The sequence below is a fragment of the Capricornis sumatraensis genome, chromosome 15 (assembly GCF_032405125.1).
Source record: "Capricornis sumatraensis isolate serow.1 chromosome 15, serow.2, whole genome shotgun sequence".
NCBI lineage: Eukaryota > Metazoa > Chordata > Mammalia > Artiodactyla > Bovidae > Capricornis > Capricornis sumatraensis.
The window spans coordinates 56,947,823-56,969,068 of NC_091083.1; the positions used below are offsets into that span (position 1 = coordinate 56,947,823).

At 54.2% G+C, this 21,246-nt stretch overlaps 2 protein-coding genes across 2 annotated transcripts in view; both read right to left on the reverse strand.

Moving 5' to 3' along the window:
- Window positions 1-207: 207 nt before the first annotated feature.
- Window positions 208-1,296, reverse strand: C15H20orf204 (chromosome 15 C20orf204 homolog). Its single transcript, XM_068986780.1, has 4 exons — window positions 1,258-1,296; window positions 708-1,001; window positions 473-625; window positions 208-354 (listed from the first exon to the last, which is right to left on the reverse strand). Exons 1-4 carry the CDS (start codon window positions 1,294-1,296, stop codon window positions 208-210), a joined length of 633 nt encoding a protein of 210 aa, XP_068842881.1.
- Window positions 1,297-4,569: 3,273 nt separating this feature from the next.
- The window catches only part of PRPF6 (pre-mRNA processing factor 6), a 35,342-nt gene continuing 18,665 nt past the window's right edge, over window positions 4,570-21,246 (reverse strand). Inside the window, exons 11-21 of the mRNA XM_068987028.1 lie at window positions 20,546-20,764; window positions 14,721-14,843; window positions 12,704-12,825; window positions 11,016-11,154; window positions 9,552-9,671; window positions 9,185-9,361; window positions 8,652-8,785; window positions 7,943-8,034; window positions 7,016-7,130; window positions 5,117-5,243; window positions 4,570-4,722 (exon numbers count right to left, since the gene is read on the reverse strand). Coding sequence (XP_068843129.1) covers window positions 4,570-4,722; window positions 5,117-5,243; window positions 7,016-7,130; window positions 7,943-8,034; window positions 8,652-8,785; window positions 9,185-9,361; window positions 9,552-9,671; window positions 11,016-11,154; window positions 12,704-12,825; window positions 14,721-14,843; window positions 20,546-20,764 — 1,521 coding nt within the window. The remainder of the gene's footprint in view (window positions 4,723-5,116; window positions 5,244-7,015; window positions 7,131-7,942; window positions 8,035-8,651; window positions 8,786-9,184; window positions 9,362-9,551; window positions 9,672-11,015; window positions 11,155-12,703; window positions 12,826-14,720; window positions 14,844-20,545; window positions 20,765-21,246) is intronic.

Genomic DNA, 21,246 nt, shown 5'->3' on the forward strand with positions numbered 1-21,246 from the left:
GGCGGCCGGGCCCCACAGTTGGTAGGCGAAGAGAAGTGGAACCGGGCCGCAGCACCAGCTCAGTTTATTGGGGCCTCGCTCGGAGCAGAAGGCGGACCCCTTCCGGGACCAGCTCGCCAGGGGGGCACTGCCTCCAATCCCAGCCCTGGGAAGAGTGCGGGCCGCGGCGAGGGAGGGGCTCTTTCCCAGCCCCGTGCGCTCGGGGTGCTAGGAGCCCCAGGAGCTGTCAGTGGCCGCGGCGCGCAGCGCGAACAGCTTCTCCCAGCAGGTGGCGACGGCATCCAGGGCACGCAGCAGGAGCCGCCTCCGGCCGCCCGGACGCCAGGAAGGGCGCGTCTCCGGCCGCCAGCTCCGCTGTCGGGGACGCGTCGGTCAGGGCGTGGGCACGGTCCCCACCCTCTCCTCCCCACTAGCTTGTGTCGGGTCTCTGGGAAGGGAGGCCGTGGCCGTGGGAGCGGGCGGGGACGCGCACCTGGCGCAGCTTCCGGCAGTGGCGTCGCATCACCGCCTCAGTGCGCACCGCCACAGTCCACGCCGCCTTCTCCAGAGCCCCACGACGGCCCCCGGCCACTGCCCCACGTAGGGTCTGACCCAGGGCCACGATGGACAGTAGAATACTGTGCTCCTGGGAGGGGAGGACACGAGGGACTGGGGGAGGAGCCTGGTGGGGAGTGGGCTGGAGGGCTTGGGTGGGAGTGTCTCCATACCTTCTGGGCGCCACATGAGACTCCCACCCGGCCCCGCCGTCGGGAGACCGCGTCTCCAGTCAGGTTTTTCTGAATGAAATGGAGGTGTCTGAAGCCCGGTCCAGCCCCTTCGACCCTTGGCCTGGTCCACCTCACCGCGGCCTGCAGATCCTCGAAGATAACCGCGCGGTAGTGGTGAAGCACGTCGGGGACGCTGCAGGCTCGGATCCCGGCCCGGCCCGGAGCGGCCCCCAACAGCGCCAGCAGGAGCGCCCAGAGCGTGGACTTGGGAGGCCCCTGGAAGGGATACTGGCTCTAAGGAGGGGCCGACCCTCCGACAGCGCTTCGGGTAATATGCTCCCCTCCACCCCGTCCCCCGGCCCCTTCCCGCCACACACAGGGACTCTATGAGCTGGTATAAAACAGAGATACTGCCATCAGTTCAACAAATGCTCTAGGCACCACTGCTCTAGCAGGTTTGGGGAAAGATAAGCATTAGCACCCGCAACCCTGCTCTACCCAAGTACCAAGACTGGAGGGCTGAGCTAGGTCTGGGTACAGCAACAAGTACCCTCCATATAGCTTTGCTCCTGGCCATGCCCTGACCCATGCCCATCAGAACTAGGCTCTCCTCTGCTGGGCACCCAACCCCTGGCACTCTGCTCACCTCCAGATGCCCCACAGGAGAGGGAAGAAATCTGCCCCCCTCTATCACTGGGCAGCTCCCCCCATCAGTGGCTTGCTACCAGCTCTGAGAACCATGGGAGCTGGGGTCCCTCTGCACCCCCAGCCCAACCAGGACAGGGGTGAGGGCTCAGAGCTCAAGGCCACACCCCTTCAGAAGGGGAAGGCTTGGAGAAAGCTGGAGGTGAAGGGAGGAAGGGGACCATGTTCCATCCCACCAGGCCTCCCCTCACCTAGAATAGGGAACTGGCTCTCATGGATAAGTAGCCACCACTACCCCACCCCCACCCCACCGCCAGAAGCCCAAACATCAGAGAGAAAGCTGCTTGTTGAAAGGCTCCCAGCCCCCAGGCTGGAGTCACACAGCGGCTGGAAATTAATCATGCGAACCCAGCGAGACTTGGGACTCAGACACAGAACTTGACTAGAACTTGACTCTGCTTCCCAGCCCAGTAGGAGAACCTGACCACACAGGGCTGGAGCTGGTGTCCACGGGAGCTCTGCCTGAGGCACCGGGCAGTGCTAGCTGGGGGAGCACATGCGATTATTAGCCGTGGCCCCTTCTCCAACTACCCCCTCCCCAGACAAGTTTCACAATGGGCAATTCAGAGTCACCCCTCTGCCTGTTGAGAGCCAGAGATCATAGTGAGAACAAGAGCCACTGGTGCTGGAGGGATGTCCAAGTAGGGTAGGTTGGTTGCCCAGGGGGTCTTGGGAAGGCCTGTTGGCCCTTGAGCAGGGCCCGAGGCTGAGGCCGTTCAGCCCCCAAGGACAGGGTGGCCCCAGCACAGGAGGGCAACTCCCCCTCCCTCTGTAGCTGCCAGGAAGGACAGGCAGGAGCACCCAGGCCAGGCGGCAGTGACAGGAACCAAAGGGGATTTCCCGGTGGGGGCACTGAGGGACGGCAGCCCAAGACAGCTCCCACCCCGGCGGCCCACAGCTGCTCACCATGGGCCTCTCAGGATCAGGCTCTCCCTCACTCCCGCCAGGGGACCTCGGACATGATCCTGGGGTCCTCAGGTAGGGAGTGCGGCTGCCACTCCAGGTCCAGTTCCGAGCCCGGCCAACAGAGCTCCCCTGGACGCAGGCGGAGGCAGGCGGACAAGGCTTTTGAAGTTGGCTCCTCTGAGCAGAGGGAGGGAGCAGGAGGGAGGCCCAGGATCCCAGCCTTCCCCCTCCCTCTCCCCACCCCCTATCCAATCACTTCTTCAATTAACCTGACCCTGAAGCCCAGCCCTAGAGGGCTGTCTTCCCATCCAGTGGATCTTGGATTAAGCCATCAACCGGGGAGATCTCCTCCACCAAGGCAGGGGTAGGGTGCTAGGTGGGCATGGAGCAGGGTGGGGCCCAGCTGGCAGGGGAGGGGAGCCAGGAGAGGCAGGGGCCTGCCAGCACCCTCATCTAGGACCTTCCTTGGTGGTCAGCAGGTGCTGTCTCTTCCAGGAACCTGAACGCCGGCAGGACCAGATGAGCAGAACTTCACCTGCCCAGCCCCCAGCTCCTCCACCCTGACGTCCGGGGGTCCTGCCCCAGCAGGTCCCAGGAAGGGGACTTCCCAGCACCTTGCTGGCCCAGCCCTCAGCCGAGATGCCTCCTGCTGCTCATCCCTCCTGGGTCAAGGGGGTCTTTCGCTGGGGAAGTTCATGGCCACTCGCCCAAACCACCTTGCAGGGAGCTGGACCACAGCACCCTGCTGGGCACCCTGTGGACACCATCCTGCCCTGCTTCCAGCAGTGCTTCAGAACAAGGGGAGCCAAGGAACTCAGCCTTGAGCTGGAACTGAAACATGTCAGTGGAAGAAAAGCTACGTTTTCCCCAGGAAGAAAAGCAGTTTCACCACCACCCCAAGGCATTGAGAAAACGACCCCCAAGCAAATGAGAAAGACATTTGCAGGTGCTATCAGATGCTCTGGAACCCTCCAGCCCTGCAGGAGGTCTCACCTGACCTGAAGTCAAAGGAAGTGTCCAGGAGAAGCCACACCCAACTGAGAGCTCCAGCTGCCTGTGGCCGTAGCCTGGGCCTCAGTTTCCACATCTGTGGAGGGACAGGCTGGCTTTCAAGCTCTCAGAAGGGCAATGGGCAGGACCCCTCCCACTTCCTCCAAAAATGACCAAAGGAAACTCCAGAGGCTCAGTGAAAACACCCAGGAACCTCCTCACGGCTGTCCAGACTGGCCTCATGGAGGACAGGAAGGATTTCGTCTCAGACCACCCTGAGGCACCGGCACTTCCTGAGCCCATGCAGGGACAGTCTGATCCTGCCCCGGGCTGGATCCAGCAAGGTCTGTCCTCTATAGGCAGACGCCCGCGCCCTAGGTGTTCACAGGGAGGGCGTGCCCCCAACCCTCGGCAGCCACAGGTCAGTGACTAACTCCAACATGAGGAAGAGAAGCCCCTCTGGGATCACTTCTTACAAGAATGTGTGGGAACAACGGCCAGCCGCCCTTCTTGTCACCACAAGTGACAATCCGCCCACTGCCTCTGGACCACCCTTGACCCCCAGCTAGATGCCTCCACCCATAGCCAACACACCCCCTTCCCAGAGAGCTGGCTAGTTTCCAACTGGACACAAACCCAGGGATCCAGAGCCCAAGGAAATCTGTCCTCACATGGTGGAAGCATATTCAAGTCTCCAGGTAAGCAGTGCATTTTCATCCAGAGAATGGGTCCAAGAGCTTTAGGGTAAAAATCACTAACTACAAATTAGCAAAAATGAACTCCCCCTCTCACATGCCGAGGGCCTCTTCGCCATCCTGTGGTAGAACCTCAGGGGCCAGGCCCAACAGCACTCAGGAAAGTCACTCTCCTGGGGTGCACACAGCCTGCCACTGGGGGACAGGAGGCACAGACAGGGCAGGAGAAGACCTGTACATGCAGGCACTGGAGTCACCTGGCCAGCTGGGCCCTCACTGTTTCCACACACAGCTTTTACCCAGAACACAAGTTCCTGCCTCCATCTCCAAAAAGCCTTGGAGAGTTGCCCAGCTCTGCTGGTGCTTCCTCTGCAGGGCATAGGCTCTTACGAGGTCTGGAGAGCTAGCCCTATCCAGTGTGAGGGCCAGACTGGGACGGTCAAAGCACATGAGGGTAGGATTTGGAGAAAACCCGCTGCCACAAACCCCACGACTACTAGAAAACCTTTAATCAACAACCAGGACAGCCACCACCCCCGCCCTACCCCCACCCCTGCGCAGGACACTCAGAAGGTGTTCTTGATGCGCGCTGCAACCAGCACCAGGATCTCCCCGATCTTCCGTTGCCAGTTGGCGATGTCCTTGGACGTGGCGCACCACAGCTCCCCGTGCCGGGGCTCGGCGTTCTCGCAGCGCCTCCTCACCTCCTCCCGCTGCTCCTGGGTGGGGATCGCAGGTGCTTGAACCAACCCACTCCCACTGCACTCTACCAACCCTCACACCAGTGTCCGCACCTGCCCCCTAAAGAGGACCCACCTTCCACATCGGGGTGGGGGCGGCGGGGTAGACCCCGAGGGCGCTGGGCTCTGGGAAGTCTCTGTCCAGCAGGACAGGATGGCTATGACACAAAGACAATCCTCAGGCCTCCAGCTCCAGCCCTGTTTCTGCCACAGCCCATCACAACCAACTTGTTAAAAGATGCCCCCGAGCATCTAAATTTCAGGCTGAGAGACTCCAAGGCTACAGCCAGAAAGCAGCCATGGAAGCTGTGTCAGCCGCCAGCACTTCGTTTGGGACTGGTGGGGTGGGGGTCATGGGCAGCAGGCGCCTCACCTCTGTGCCGTGCTGCAGCTCAAACTTGTAGAAGAAGGCCCAGGCATCCCCCAGATCCGAATCAATCTTCACAGTGCGGTGGAACCACTCCCGGGCCTTGGTGATCTTCCGCTCGCTCCAGAATAGCCTATTGAGAAGCAGCAGGAGGGGACCAGGTGGCCACAGATCAGTGCTGGTGGTGCCCCGGGGCTGCGGGAGCCACGCTGGGGGCAACCCTGGCCTGCTCAGGTCATAGCTGGCTCCACGGTAGGCTAGACCTCAAGCCTGGGGACCCGCTGCAGTGGCACAGAGTCAGGCACAGGGACTGCTGGTCTTGACCTCTCCCTGGAGAGCTCAGGCTCCATTGGGGTGCCAACGGATGAGGCCTGGCCACCCAGAAACCCCTCCAGGTCACTACCTGAAACCCTCCTTCCTTCAAGTGTCCACCTAAGGCATTTCTCAGAAAACCACCCACAGAGCAAGAAATTATTATCTTCTTCTGAGTAAAACATAGGGAGATGAAAGTAACCGATCGGACAAAAAATTCAATCAAGGCTGTGATTAGGGAAAGAGAAGTTTCTGCCTGCTCCTCCTCTTCACCTTCTGGAACATTCTGTCCTACCAGGCATCTCCAGAAGGAGCTGAAGCCCACACTGAAAACCTGGTCTAAAAGCAGACACAGACCCCTGAATCCAGGCTCAGGAGAAGATCCACAGCATCAGAAACCGAGTCAGGGTCCTGGGAGCCTTCCCCACGTGCCAGTGAGGGCATGATGGGCACGCTGACAGCCAGCTCCACCAGCTCTGCAGTCAAGTTCCAGAGCAGATGTGCACTAGGCACCTCCAGGCAGCTGCCTTGGCTGGTCTCAGCTACAAAAGGGAGTAATTTCATGCCTGATAGCTTGATTGTTTTTTAAGCCTTGTGGTATTCTTAATTGCTCAGTGTCAGATAAAGTGTGATTTAAAGAGCACAAACCCAGATAGCAGCATACAGAGCACCAGCCTGGGAACAGCAAGGAGGGACCTGTTTACTTTACAAAGCCTTTTACGAGGTTTTATGGCAGTCCTATCGGAGTGGAGCAGGAGGTGGAAGCACAGGCGAGAGGGAAGGAGCCGCGGGGAGCCAGGTGGGGCCTCAGAAGTTCGTGGGAAGCCCCACACGCAGCGCCCTCAGCCCCACAGCAGCCGGAGAGGAGGTGTTGGCACTGAGGAAGCAGCTGGGCCAGCAAGAGCACACAGGAACCTCTGGCCCCACATACCCCCTGCCCTAGGCAGAGCCCTGACAAGCCCTCCACCCCAAGCCCAGTCACTTCCCAGCCTGACCACACCCAACCGCAACCCGGCACTCAGGTTCCGCTCCTCTCAGGCCACTGTCCTCCTTTGAGAAGGGAACAGAGAAGGTTCAGGAGGTTCTGAAGGCCCTCCACACCTCCCCAGGGAGCCCCGGGCCCAGTACCCTGCACAAGCTGACAGTGGGGGGTCGCCTGCCCACCTCCTCTTGTCCTTGAGGGAAACACCCTGAAGGACAGGTGGCCTCCACATCCCCAGGCACACCAAGAGCCTGACCAATGGGCCCTAGATAGTTCCCAGGGTTACACAGGTCAAACAGTCTGGCTTTTGGCATTAACACAATGGAAACAGCTGTCTTGCTTACAGCTGCTGAACCAAAAAAGGTTCACTTGTAACCTAAATTCCGTGTGACCAGTGTCAGCAGGCCTGTCTGTCCTGCAACCCAAGACCCATGTTGGAATAAACTGAAAAGTGCCAGAGACAGAGAGCGCAGAAACCTGAGAAGGAACCAGGACAAGGGAAGGAAGGTCAGGGGCCCTCCCAAGGGTCATGACCAGGGAAGACTGCCTTGTTCTGGGGACCTGGAGACCCCAGCAAGAGGACTGGCACTGCCACCAGGACCCCTACTCACTTGGCCACAGCCAGGAGCACATGGGGGTCATGTTCACACTTCTTCAGGGCATCCACACTCTTGGTCTTCCGCTGGGGCCTCGCCTCCAGGAAGATGGCTTCAGACCACAGGACCCCTGAAATCCAGACACACAGATGCCCATCTCAGCCATCATACACAGGGAGGCCTTTGAAGACTCAGGATATCCCCACCTGTGCCTCCTACGTGGCCACGCTGCCTATGCCGCCCCCCTACTCCATACCCTCCAACCTCCACCCTGGCCCAGAGCCGCAGGGCCCCACTGGCAAGGCCATGGTATCATCCTAGGGGCGAGGAGGCTGGAAGTCCTAACAGCCTCCAGGGTTTCAAACTCACTGACTAGCTTCACAGCTGAGAATTCACTGTAACAAAGTAACAAAAAGTGCTACCAAGGATTTATGCAGAAAGATAACCTGGGATTGATACCAGCCTAGAGATCGGCCTGAGGCCATATACCTGACATAAACCCAGAAAATTCTACGATGCCACTAAACTGTTCATTGTTAAGGATTCAGTGATAATGAAAAATCCTCACAGAATTTTCAACTGTAAAAAAAAAAGGGGACAAAACAAAATACACAGTATGACTTGATTTTGCACAATAATACACATTGTAAAAATACAAAAAAGCTAAAAGCAGTGATTTCCGAGTACTGGGCTCAGAGCAATTTTCATGTTCTTTTTTTACTCCAAATTTATTTATACTGCACATGCACTAACTTACAGACTTGGGGTAAAATAGTAAAAAATTAACTTCTAAAAGAAACAGAAATGGTAGCATCTCAGAACATGCGGTCCAACTGCCCACATTGAAACTTGAGTTCAATCATTTAAATGACCAAGCATAATGGAGGAATTTTTGTGCCTGAATCTGGCACCTGCTGCCCGCAGCCTGGGGTGGATGCTCACCAGAGTTGGGGCACTCCTGCAGGGCCTTGGCCATGAGCGTGCTGGCGATGTTCTTCAGCCCCGCACGGTACTCCAGCCGCACAGACTCCAGCCTGTAGAGAAACCCGGGCAGGGTAGAGCACTGTCCACTGGCAGCCTGATGACGAGCAGAAGGTCCTGAGGAGCCTCAGTAGCTGGAGTTGTTTGTGCTGCCCAGCAGCTCGTCCACCAGAGAAGGGAGACGTGGGTGATCCCCACCCTTAAGCCTATGGGCGGCCATAAACCTGGAATCTGAGGTCATCCAGGTACGAGTGAAGATGGGAGGATAAAGACAGGCCTGCTGGTGGCTGCTGGGGCACCTCAGGGCACTGACACCCTGAAGCCCCACACCTGGAGTCTGTGTGCACAGCCTCCTATGGACAGAATGCCATGTTTATCTGGCAAACTCCTATTCATCCCTCAAGGCCCCTCTCAGATATTACCTTTTCCGTAGAGTCCACTTTCTTGGCACCATTCACCCCAATGCCCCCTCATTAGCTCTTGGTTCCTGGACACCCTCAATTCCACCACAAGCCACACTATGTCCAACTATCTTCAGGCTCGTGTGAACACTCTCACAGCTGGAACAGGACTCCCCACAGACTGCACCTTCCCACGGAGCCTCAGCTGAAAGTGCTGCACCACGGACTTGGTGTGAGCGCAGTCAGCTCCTGGGGGCACGGGAACTCACCACAGGCCGGGGTTCTTTGGGTTCTTCAGGCGAGACTTCTCCAGAATGGCCCGAGCTCGGGTCAACTGCCCAACCTTCTCCTCCAGCCGGGAAAGCAAGAGCCACAGGGGGGTGGAGTGGGGACATTTCTTCAACTGCAGCCACAGACACAAGAGAGAAGACTCAGCAGGTCTCTGTGATGCTATCAGCACATCAAGCTGAGTCAGGGTTACATGTGCCCTCAGAGACCCAGCCACTTCACACCCAGGTCTGTCACTATGCACACGGCTGTGTTGTACACACATGTATGCGGCGTTTTCGTGAGCACGCTGTGCCATACGCCATGTGCACAGGGGTGTGGACTCAGGAGCCTGTGCCTTACATGGGCCGTAGTCAGTACTCTGCTGAGCACAGCAGTTACAGCCTGGCAGGGGCAGAAGGCTGGGTGAGGGAACAGACTGGACCCGAGCCCACAGCTCCCCTGAGCCTGGGCCCAAGCAGGTTGCAACAACTCCTATCTGAGGTGAGGTGCCCCATGTGGGGTGGAGGCTCACCCCCTGGTTGTAGGCTTCCCGGGCCTTCTCCACAAGCTCCTCCTGCTCCTCAATCTGCCCCTTCATCATCCAGAGCTTGGGGAAGTCCTCATAGTGCTTCAGGGCCTCCTCGCACAGCTCCTGGGCGGCCACAAGGTTCCCCAGCACCCACTCCAGCTTCACGGACTTCATGAAGACCTGGGGAGCAGACAGCCTCAGCCTGGCTCTGGCATTTGCCTCACTGAGAGCTCAGCACGAACGCTGCCCCATGTCTTTGGGACAAACTGCGGCTACATACATCAGTGCATTTTAAAGCCAAGAGTGAACAAATGAGCTTTGAGCACATGACCTTGGGGGTTGCTAATAGCGGGCAGGGGGCTCCACTTACCCGGGCAGTGGGTGCACTGCTCCGCGCCTTGGCCAGCAGCCGGCGGGCCCGCTCGTACTCGTTGTTCTCAGACTCCAGCTTCACGGCCGCCAGCCAGATCTCTTCGCTGTTGGGGTTGGCCTGCAGAGGAAAAGCAGCATCAGCCATGAGTGGGGCAAGGGCTCCCCTGGTTGGAGGCAGCCAGTCCAGGCACTGGGCCGTGCCATGCCGTGCTCTGCAGTAGGACAGTCTGATGCAGGCATGTCCTGGACTAATCGGCAACAGAGTCTCAGGACGTGGACTTCCTCATGAACAAGCCGGCCTGCCTCACTGGCACAGATGTGTGGCAGCTGCAGCACTCAGGCCATGCTGCCAGTCACCACCCTCTGCCTGCTACAAAAGTTCATTCATGTCCCACCTGCATGGATCCACCCACCCAATCCTGTTCGCTCCCAAGCCTGGGGATGAGGAGCTGGCCGCCCAGTGTGTCAGTGTGGGAAGGACAGAAGGATGTCTGGGTTACCGCAGACTATTCGGGGAGGGTTCCCAGGGTTGGGACTAGGCCACGTACAACCCAGAGTCCAGCAGACATATGGGCAGTGCCCTCCAGTCTCCTGAAAGCACAGTCACCTGCTGGCCACACTCAGCCTGACCATGTCCCCAACCTGAGAAGCAGCCCCATGGAGACAGGTAAGCAGAGGAGAGCTCAGGACATAGGCAGCACTGCCTGGTGGTGGTGGGAAGGGCCAGAACCACCCGGAGAGCAGCGGCGTCCTCCACCCAGGGCACCCAAACAGACACGAGAGCAAAGGGAAACCCAGGCCAGCCCCCTCCACATATTCACTCAGGAAGGGACAGGAGTCACTATGCCAGCCTAGATGAAAACCACAGAGTGACATCGTCTTTCCAGTTAACAGAAAAGCATGCTGGAAACCGCTGACTGAACCTTGCTGTCAAAAACTATTAGGATGTTCCATGTGACAATAAAAATCGGAGAAAAACGCAGAGCTCCCGGCACCAACCACGATGCCACCCTCCACAAACACAGCTCCACCCACTGACAGCCTGGGCGGCAACGGGCGGCCCACGTGGGACCCAGTGCAGATGCCTGTGCTCAAGTACAGGGACAGGACTTCCTCCCGCAGCACCAAACACCCTCACACTCATGTAGGAGGGGACACATGTGGGGACACGGCTCTCCGCTGGCCGTCCCATCCTTCCTGTCTCCCTGAGTCTATGTTGTAGAATACTGAGCCCAGGGTCACACGGCATGGCAGCAAATGAGAGGTAGGTATCCATCACCTGGGCCATTTTTCCTGCTCTCAGACCCCCTCAGGGCCCCAGCTGCTCCCAGAGCACCCAAACTCCCTGGGTCAGACCATGATCAACCTCTCAGGTCAGCTCCTATCAATAATGCAGGAAGGGCTTGGGGGAGGCAGGCACAGGACCCTGGAGCCCTTGGGCCACAGACCACCCCTCACCCACCTGGAAGGCCAGAGCCAGGATACTCCTCGCCGCAGGCACGTCCCCAGCCAGCCACTTGGACTTGGCGCCCATGAGCCATAGCACCTCTGCTTTGGGGCAGTGGGCCACGGCCCGCTGCAGCAAGGCCTCCAGTGACTCCCTGCAAGACAGGGGGACGGTCACCACAAGCACACGGGCCACTCGCAGCCAGGCCACGAGCGCTGAAAAGACAGTTACTGCTTCAAAGTTCGATGCTGTAAATGATTTACCAGACTTTTACAATGGGGAGAGTGTGGGGAAATCTTTTCTCTCCATAAAGGCTCTAAAATCAACTACTGAGGAGGGTGCTACAAAGCCACGCATTGTTCAAACAGCAGAGCTTGATGGAGCTTCTCAAGGGAGCCTTTTATGGCCGGGTGTCCCAGAGGCGCGATAACTTCGCAGTCTGGGAGCCGGGGGCCTTTTCATCTCTAACCACAGATCCGCCAATAAAGATTATAGCCTGTACCTACTCTTTGGCATCCAGAGAAACTGTCTTATTTCTGGAAGGAAGTTATTTTAGGTCACTATCAAGCAAGAAGCCCAGATTTCAGGTATGAAGCCCCAGCCCTATGTGGCCCACCACCCTGGCACACCCCTGGCACAGATGTTCTCCTCAGGTCTCCGCAAGATCGAGTGAGCACATGGACTTGCTCTGTGTGGTAAGAAGCCTGACACCAGAACAAGAAGGCTCGGCTTCCTCAGCCCACCACAGGCGCCAGACCCGGGGGATGGGAACTGCCCCTGAACCCAGGGACGAAGACATGGGGGCAAGGCCCTGCTCTGGACAGGACAGTTGGGTGAACTTGCACAGTCATTTCAAAATGTGCCCAAAGGAGTTAACTGCAAGACAAAGAGCAGCTAGCGGGGGGGGGGGGGGGGGGGGGTCGGGGGGGGGGGGGACAGGAACATCAGGAGACAAGACTCCTGAAAAGCCCAAGACTGAATGAGACAATAGCAAAGCAACAGAGGCCCCGTGCTCCCAGCTGCAGCCCAGGTGGGACCAGCAAGGCCTGAACACAGAGGGTGCAGTAGAGGGTTCAGGCAGAGGCTGCCCACCTAAAGCAACAGAGGCCCCGTGCTCCCAGCTGCAGCCCAGGTGGGACCAGCAAGGCCTGAACACAGAGGGTACAGTAGAGGGTCCAGGCAGAGGCTGCCCACCTAACTGCTGACTGAATTGCAACATCTAATTCAATCAGCACTTAGAGCCAATAAGGCAGACTCAAAAGGTTTTTTCAATTAAAGAGAACAATTAAATAAAATTGTCACGGACCTCCTCAGAGCACAAAAACCAGCCCAAACCCAAATCCAGCAGAGCTGAAATGAAAAACAGGCCTGCCTGGACCCAGATGCCGCACCGCCCACACTGCTAAAGCCAGAGCCCCACAGACAGGGGCCTCCAGGCCCCAGCCCTGGCCCAGGGATCCCTAGGACCCCAGTGCTCCCAGCTCACTGCAGGCAGATGGGCCCTTCAGTGCCTTGGCTCCTCAACTGTACAGCAGCAGGAATGCTATCACAAAAGGTGCCAGAAAGACAGCTTAGTTGAACGGCCCAACTGCCACAGGAGAGTCCACCCCTCATTGCAGAGGCCTGAGCTCCAATGAGGCTCTCGCCCACCCACGGGGATGAGAGGCCTAAACGCAAAACAGGGTGGAAGGCCTGCCACATACCTGGTACCATGGTTCTTCTCGAAGTATGCAGCCCGCAGCCACACGCTCTTCTTGCTAGGGAAGACCTGCAGGGCGTAGGCGTAGATAGCTCGGGCACACTCCAGGGCATTGTGGGCCACACACTATATGGAGAGAGAGGGGACAGGAGTGAGGGGGACGGGGACAGGAGTGAGGGGGCTGGGTGCCACCAACCCAGGAGGGGTACCCACCCCACGACTCCTGACCGAGGCCATGGAAGCCCATTACAAAGACTCTGGGGCTTCCGTGGTAGAGTTGCTAGGACTCCAGGGGGTTGGTGGGCCGGCCTGCCCCTGGGGTAATACTGAGCACCAAGGGCTTCTGCTCCTCCTGCAGGCCACATAGCGCTGAGGACAGGCCTGCTCCAACCCAAACAGAGACACAACACAGAAACAGGAGAAAGTCTGAGAGGGCTTGAGGGTTCTGCTCCCCAATCCGACATCTGCAGGGTGATACCCACTGAGGTCCCCATGTTGTCAAGAGAGATGAGATAAGTAAAGAGCTGGGCTCTGCTGCCCGTTTGGCAAGGGTGGAGACTGCGGGAGACTGTTAGGTCATCCTTCACAATCTTCTGTCTTAATGTCACATAACAAAAAGCCTTTAAACCACGACAGTTGACATTAGAGCGTTGTTAGTGCTCACAAGGCACAACTTACAAATGAGACGTCAAGTGAGCTGCAGACAGACAGTAGCCATGGCCTGTGTCCAGCGACCAGAGGACAAGGTGAGCGCCCGAGTGGACAAGGGAAAAAGGAAAGCTCTGCCGGCAGGAGTCCAGCTAAGCATCTCTCATCAAACACAGGTGCCATGACATTTAGAAAACCAGCACCTGACACATCTCATGGTAGTAACTGACTCAGGCCAGAAGGAGCACTAACCGACGTGCAAACAAGAGGGCTGAGTTTGCTGAGAAATGGCACGTTTATGGAGTCTCAGGGTCTCCCCACAGAACATGAGTTACAAAGGTCCACAGCAGCCTCCCATGGAGGAAGCTGGCAGACACCCCTGAGCTCTCAGAGCTGAGTGTGCCCCCACCCACCCAGCAGGACAGAATCCCGCAAAGAGGAGAACTCGCTCTGAGGACACAGTGTGGAGACCAAACCAAGGGGTCTGTACCCTCAAGAAAGTCAGAATCATGAACAGTGATGACAGATCAAAGCTCCCTCCCCGACCCAGACTCAGGGCCACGGACCCTGCACATGTGACCCTGGGCAGTTTCTCCCCCAAAACCCAAAAGGCATTCAGTAAGCCCCTCAGTGAGATTTGAATAAGGCCCCAGATTACATCCTGGTCCTCATCAACGCTGATCTCCTGAGTCTGATAGCTGTGCTGTGGTTGCACAAGAAAAGGTTCCTTTTAAAGAAACACACACTGAAGTGTTTAGAGGAAAAGGGTCACCACATGTGTGATGTGGTCTCAAACACTTTGGGGAAAATAAAGGCCACGTGTGAGCAAGCATGTGCACATATGGAGAAGCAAAAGGCATGTAGTGAAGTCGGTAAATGTAGGGGCATCTAGGTGAAAGGCGTAAAAGAATTCTCCACGCAGTTTTGCAACTTTTCTGTAAGTCTAAAATTATTTTAAAATAAAAGGCTATTAAAAAGAGAGGACCACATTTAAGGTATTAAAAGCCTTAAATATGTCTATCAATCTTGAGCCCATAATCTCGTCTCTGGACCACTACTCAAGGGAGTCTCCTCAAAGTGCATGCCTCACATGCAGGTGTTTTCTGACATGCAGGTTATAGCAGAGATGGGGGTAGGGGACGTCCAGAGGTCAGGGGTGAAGAGCTGGGAAAGGATGGGAACTGGGCCAGGTCAGGGTAATGAGCGCTCACACCCCACCTCTGCAGAAGACCCCAGTTAATAGAGAACTATGCTCCTTACAGTTGTGACTGCATTTATTTTTTTTGTGATTGCATTTAAAAATCAGCAGATCAGAAAGATTTCCAAACCACACCCCATTCCCCACAACGCACACTCCCACTAGCCACACTCACGCTGTCGGCATCTTCCATCCACGTGTGCTTCCGGTCTTCCTCCTCAATGCCAATCCCGATAACAGCACGCATAACTGCCTGGCAGGTGGCCACACTCCCAGCCTTGTCACACTCCTCAGCATCCTGAAAGAGGGCACAGAACTGAACTCACTGCCCAGAGCTGCAGGGGCCTGGCAGACAGACGCTAGGCCCAAGGGAAAGGGCTGCAGGAACGGGCCCTGAGGGTGCTGGAACCCTCAGGACCCCGACGCTGCCACCCACTGTGAAGATCCTTTCCTGCCTCACAGCAGGTAAGTGCTCCATACCCCCAACCTATCCATTTAACAAATATCACAGAAGCACCTAACGTGTACCAAGTGCTAGAGTAGGCAACCTGGTGGCCACAGGAAAGCTCCAAAGCAGCGGGACTAACATGTTCATACTGTCACACATGTTCGTACCGTCGGCCTGGCTCCAGATTCAAAATGGACAAAAGGAAGAGCCGCTCTAACCCAAGAGAAAGACCTGCTGGAGGTATGAGCCCAGCATAAGGAAAGCGAGACAGCCTGGGGAGAGACAAGCCACTGAGGAGCTCAGGCAGGCAGAGGGGCAGGGTGTTCAGCAGAAAAGGACTGGACTTCCAGAGAACAGAGAGGATAGCCATGGTTCAGAGATGAGACACCAAGTGTCCTGAGCCTCCTGTGTGGCGGGCAGGCAGGGCCAGCAAGGGCAAAGAGCAGGGCTTGTTGAAAAACATCAGACCATAACATGGAGACACAGGCAGAGACGGGATGGATGCAGGGACAACCTCTATAGAGGTCAACTTCAAGCTCTCTATCAAAACAAAACTCACAGAGGCTCACCCAGCAAAGTGTTTTAAGGAATATATTCCCATTCATGCCAAATGATGGGTGCGCCAGGACACCATTTGCAATGGCTAACAGAGTAAGAAGCACCCTGCTACTGCCGTCACCAAGAGACCCTTGGCTGGCGGGACAGGCTGAGTCAGGCTTCCCTTTTCCTGGCTCTGAAGGGAAAAGCATCCCAGGCAGAGCAGAGCCAAGGCCAAAGGCTCAGGAGGTGGCCCAGGCCGGCCCTCTGCTGGGGGCAGAGCACAGAGCACCTGGCACAAGGGAGGAGAGCCGCCCAGGGAGATGGCCCGGGCAGCCAGTCTGCACAGAGTCCCCCACAGTCTCCACTGAGCATAAACCAGCACCCAAGGGAGGGAAAGAACTGTCCAAAAGGATGAGCAGGAGCGTTTCTCAGAACACAGGTGTGTCCAGGAGAGCACCTGTTCACACCAGCCAAAGCGGAGACCCCCAGGAGACACAGGACCCTGAGCAGAAACCTGGAGAGGCCGCCTCTACAGAGGGCTGAGTCCCAACCTGCCCCACGGACTGCGGTTGGTCCCACCCAGCAAGTGTTGAGGCAAGACCCACAGGGTCAGAACATCTTCAGTAATAGAACCAAGCTCCAACACCAGAGCCCAGAACGTTCAGAGAGGCACAAAAGCACACAGCACCCAACAAGGGAAAATGCGACAAATGAAAGGTTATCAGGGAAAGACAATCCATAATGAGGGGAGAACATCTACCAAAATCAACTCCGATGGGCCCAGACAAGGACACTAGAACAACTATTATAACCATGATCCACAGGTGGCAAATTGCTGTGTGGCAACATGAAACAGGTCAAAGAAGGTTTTTAAAACAGTTAAAATTCCTGTTAGTGAAAAAGGCAAGATCTGAGATGAAAAATGTCCTCAATCACAGCAGATGAGACATTACAGAAGAAAAGATTAGTGAAACGTGAGGACAAAGCAACAGAAGTCGTGTAAGATGAATCAGAGCATCAGTGAGCAGATGAGCTCACATCACACCCACAAGAAAGACCAGACGTCTCCCAGAACCAGAGCGGGCTCTCACCATTGTTCTTCAGCATGTCCTGAGGCCCTAACCAGGGCAATCAAATAGGAATAAAGGCATCCAGGGACTTTGGTGGTCCAGTGGTTAAGAATCTGCTTTCCAATGCAGGGGACACAGGTTTAATTCCCGGTGGAAGAACTAAGATCCCACATGCCACATGGCAACTACTGAGCCCATGCACCACAATTAGAAGCCCCATGCACTGCAATGGAAGATCCTGTGTGCCACAATTAAGGCCCAACATAGCCAAAAATAAATAAATAAATAAATAAATAAATAAATAAATTTTAAAATGCATCCAGATTGGAAATGTAGTAAACCTGTATTTGCACACAACATGATTCAATATATAGAAAATCCTAAAGAATCACTGAAAGTATTATAATAAATGATTATACAGGACATAAGATCAATATTTAAAAATCAATTGTACTCCTATATACTAACGAACAACCTGAAAATGAAATTAAGAAAAAAATCCCATTTATGACAGCATGAAAAATAATAAAACACTTTAGAATACATAAAGTAAGTGCAATACTAGTATACTAAAACATTATCGAAAAAAATTTTAGGGGCTTGAAAGAGGAGTGAAAAAGTTGGCTTAAAGCTCAACATTCAGAAAACTAAGATCATGGTATCTGGTCCCATCACTTCATGGGAAATAGATGGGGAAACAGTGGAAACAGTGTCAGACTTTGTTTTTTGGGGCTCCAAAATCACTACAGATGGTGACTGCAGCCATGGAATTAAAAGACACTTACTCCTTGGAAGAAAAGTTATGACCAACCTAGATAGCATATTGAAAAGCAGAGACATTACTTTGCCAACAAAGGTCCGTCTAGTCAAGGCTATGGTTTTTCCAGTGGTCATGTATGGATGCGAGAGTTGGACTGTGAAGAAAGCTGAGCGCTCAAGAATTGATGCTTTTGAACTGTGGTGTTGGATAAGACTCTTGAGAGTCCCTTGGACTACAAGGAGATCCAACTAGCCCATTCTAAAGGAGATCAGTCCTGAGTGTTCTTTGGAAGGAATGATGCTAAAGCTGAAACTCCAGTACTTTGGCTACCTCATGCAAAGAGCTGACTCATTGGAAAAGACTGATGCTGGGAGGGATTGGGGGCAGGAGGAGAAGGGAACGACAGAGGATGAGATGGCTGGATGGCATCACCGACTCGATGGACGTGAGTTTGAGTGAACTCTGGGAGTTGGTGATGGACAGGGAGGCCTGGTGTGCTGCGATTCATGGGGTCGCAAAGAGTCGGACACGACTGAGCGACTGAACTGAACTGAATCAAACTTTTGGTCCAGTGGTTAAGAGACCACCTTGCAATGCAGGGTACACGAGTCTGACCTCTGGTTCAGGAGGATCCCACATGCCACAGAGCAACTAAGCCCTTGCACCACTGCTGAGACTGTGCTCAAGAACCCGAGTTGCAACTACTGAAGCCCTGAGCCCTAGAGCCCATGCTGTGCAATAAGAGAAGCCACCGCAATGAGAAGACCACACACCACAAAGAAGAGCAGCCCCCGCTCACTACAACTAGAGAAAGCCCATGCACAGCAACAAAGACCCAGCAGAGCTCCCCAAATTAAGTAAATAAATCTGTTTTTTTTAGGAAAAGTTTTAAAAGAACTAAGTGAATGGAAAGACATCCCATGGATTGGAAGAGTTACTACTATTAGGAAGGCAACAGTCCCCAAACCGATCTACAGATTCTATGCAGTGTCCATCAACATCCCCTCTGGCTATTTTGCAGGATCTGACAAGTTGATCCTAAAGTTCATATGAAAACACAAGAACCAAGCACAGCCAAAACAATCTATAAAAAACAAAGCAGGAGGACTCACTTCCTGATTTGAAAGCTTCCTACAAAGCCACAGTATGCAGAACTCAGTGGTGCTGGCACAACATAGATGCACAGCCCAGTGGAGGACAGCGACTTGGCAGTGAACTTCCACAAGCAGGACCAGGTTCCCCACAGCGCTGGACTGTGGGGGAGACCAGCGCAGGGAGACCTAGAGGAGCCAGGTGATGGGCCATGCACTTATAAAAGCATGAAGCTCGACTCTTAGTGCAAATGGATCACAGACCTAAATGTAAACACCAAAAAAATAAAAATCTTAGAAAACAGAGGAGCAAACCCTCATAACCTCAGGTTACAGAAAGTTTCTTTGATACGACACCTAAAGCACAAGTAACAAAACAAAATAATGAATCAGACTGTATTAAGATTGAAAAACACTTCTGCTACAAGCAACACATTCAAAGTGAAAAGACAATCCACAGAATGGTTGCAAATATTTGTAAATCACACAATCTGATAACAGATTACATACTTGTACCTATTATGTAAAATATTCTTGCAACTCAGTAAGATAATAAACAATTAAAAGATAACCCAACATACAATACTAAAACTCACTGAATTATACACTTTAAATGGGGAAATTTTACAGAATGTTAATTACAGCTTAATAAACTGTTAAAAATAAAACAAAAATGATTTTAAAAATGAATAGCTCTTCATGAGCTCCGAGACAGCTCAAGTAGCCTAACGTGCAGGTAATTATAACTGAAAGAAGTTGAGCAGAACAAACAGGGGACACAAATTTTCCAAATTTAATACAATTTGGAAATCCACAGATCCAAGACATTGAACTCCAAACACAAGAAACATGAAGAAAACCACACAAAGCAAATTACAATCAAACTGCTCAAGACCAATGATATAAAAAAATTCTTAAAAGCATTTCTAAATCTTTTAATTTAGAAACATTTTTTAAAATTTAATTAAAAAATTTTAAAAAGAGATGTATGTACAGAAGGGCAAAGATGATAGCAGGTGTCTCACTGGAAACAAGGCCAGCAAGAACCGTGTCTTTAAAAAACACTGAGAAGAAAGACTGCCAACCTAGAGCTCCACACTGAGAGGAAACGTGATGAAGTTTCCTTCATCAGATGAAGTAAATAAAGATGAAGTAAAGACTCTTTACAGACATTTAAAGACGGGAAGAAGTGAACATCAGCAAGCCTGCTTGTAAAAAATGGTCACAAAGTCCATCAGGCAGAAGAAAGAGGACACCAGCTGGAAACTGGATCCACACGAAGGTATGAGAATGTCAAAATGGGAATGACATGGTTAGACGGCACTGAACAAATATTAATAAAGGGGCTGAATCCAGACAATGAGACTTCAGGGGTATACATGAGGCCTTGCTCCCATAATTTTAAAATATGCCCACCACAGGAAGGGCAGAAAACAGTACTGCTGCAGGGGCCCAGGAACAGGACACAGCATCCCGACACCCTCTCCTTGGCGGGAGGGAGGTGCCCTTAGCGACGACACCTGGAGCAGCAGAGAGGCCACTGGGAGAAGGGTAAGCAGAACAGTGGCAGCAGGGGCACAAGACAGAGAGGGGCAGGGTCTGGGCCCTCTTCCAAAGCTGAGAGGCAATGGTGAAGCACAGGGGCTGGCCGTAGGGCTCCAGCTAACAGAGCGAGGCGGATGCAGGTAAAGAGGCACTTTTCCTGGCTGCCCATGCAATGGCTCATGCAGCGGGAGAAGGCGGGAGAGTGCACCTGGCCTGGTGGCTGGGTTAGAATACCTTCAGAGACCTGGCTGGCCATAGCCGAGAAGAGTGACAGATGCACTGAAGCTCATTCTCTCCTAAACCATATTCTCTTCTGGAAAAGTGGGGCTGACCATGTCAAAACGCTAGTCTCCCGAGCTGCTCAGGGTTTCACACCACAGAAGCCACAAGGTGACGACACGAGAGGCCACCCCACGCCTGCTCTGCTTGCCAGTGTGAGGACACATCTCTCAGGGGCCACCCCGAAGTCCCGGCCCACCAAGGGACTCCAACGAGCAGGAGGGCACCCGTGCTTAAAGCGGACACCACAGCACCTGCTGACCTCACCTGGATCCACTGCTCACGGTTAATCTCCACGCCATTGGCGCGCAGGGAGGTGATGGCACGGTCAATGATCTTCTCCACCATCTGCGTGTTCCCGTTGGCCTCCTCCAGTTTGGCGGCTGTGATCCAGATGTGGCGGTCTGTAGGGATGTTCTCCCGGGCCTTGTTTAAGACCTTGCGGGCATTCTCGTAGGTCTCCAGCCTCGCCAGGGCGAGCCAGAGCTGCAGAGAGAGACCCGTCAAGTCAGGGGCACCCTCCATGGGATGCAGCATGAGCTCTCAAGGACCATTTAAACAGGGCCCAGGATCACGTGCGGCAGCACTTCCTGCTCATCCGAAAGCTGTTTGGTTACACTTCTGACTGATCTAGTGGCTAGGTGACAGGCCCTCAGTCCCACATTCCAATCACTGGTTAAAGGTACACAGTATTAGGACAGAAGGTAAACAGGACAGGACTGTCACCTCACAAACTGAAAGGGCACGGGTGTTCAGCTGCCTGGAGTTCTCACACCCCAGCTTTTGATTCTCAACATTTCATCACCAAAAATGTGTATGGGCTCTATTTATTTTTATGTAAATAAATTAAGATTAATTTTGTTTGGAGAATTTCACAACACACATAAGATAATTAAAGACAGGCTGGACATCATAGACCCGCGACCAAAAGTCACTTCAGAGAATGCTATGAACCAGAAATCTAAAAC

Bases quoted from the DNA above. Each gene is read 5' to 3' on its own strand.
- C15H20orf204 (XM_068986780.1), bottom strand. From the start codon at position 1,296: ATGGGTCAGGGCATGGCCAGGAGCAAAGCTATATGGAGG. The intron at 626-707 runs GTATGGAGACAC...CTCCCCTCCCAG, and splicing joins TCTCATGTGGCGCCCAGAAG to GAGCACAGTATTCTACTGTC. The intron at 355-472 runs GTGCGCGTCCCC...CGTCCCCGACAG, and splicing joins ACTGCCGGAAGCTGCGCCAG to CGGAGCTGGCGGCCGGAGAC.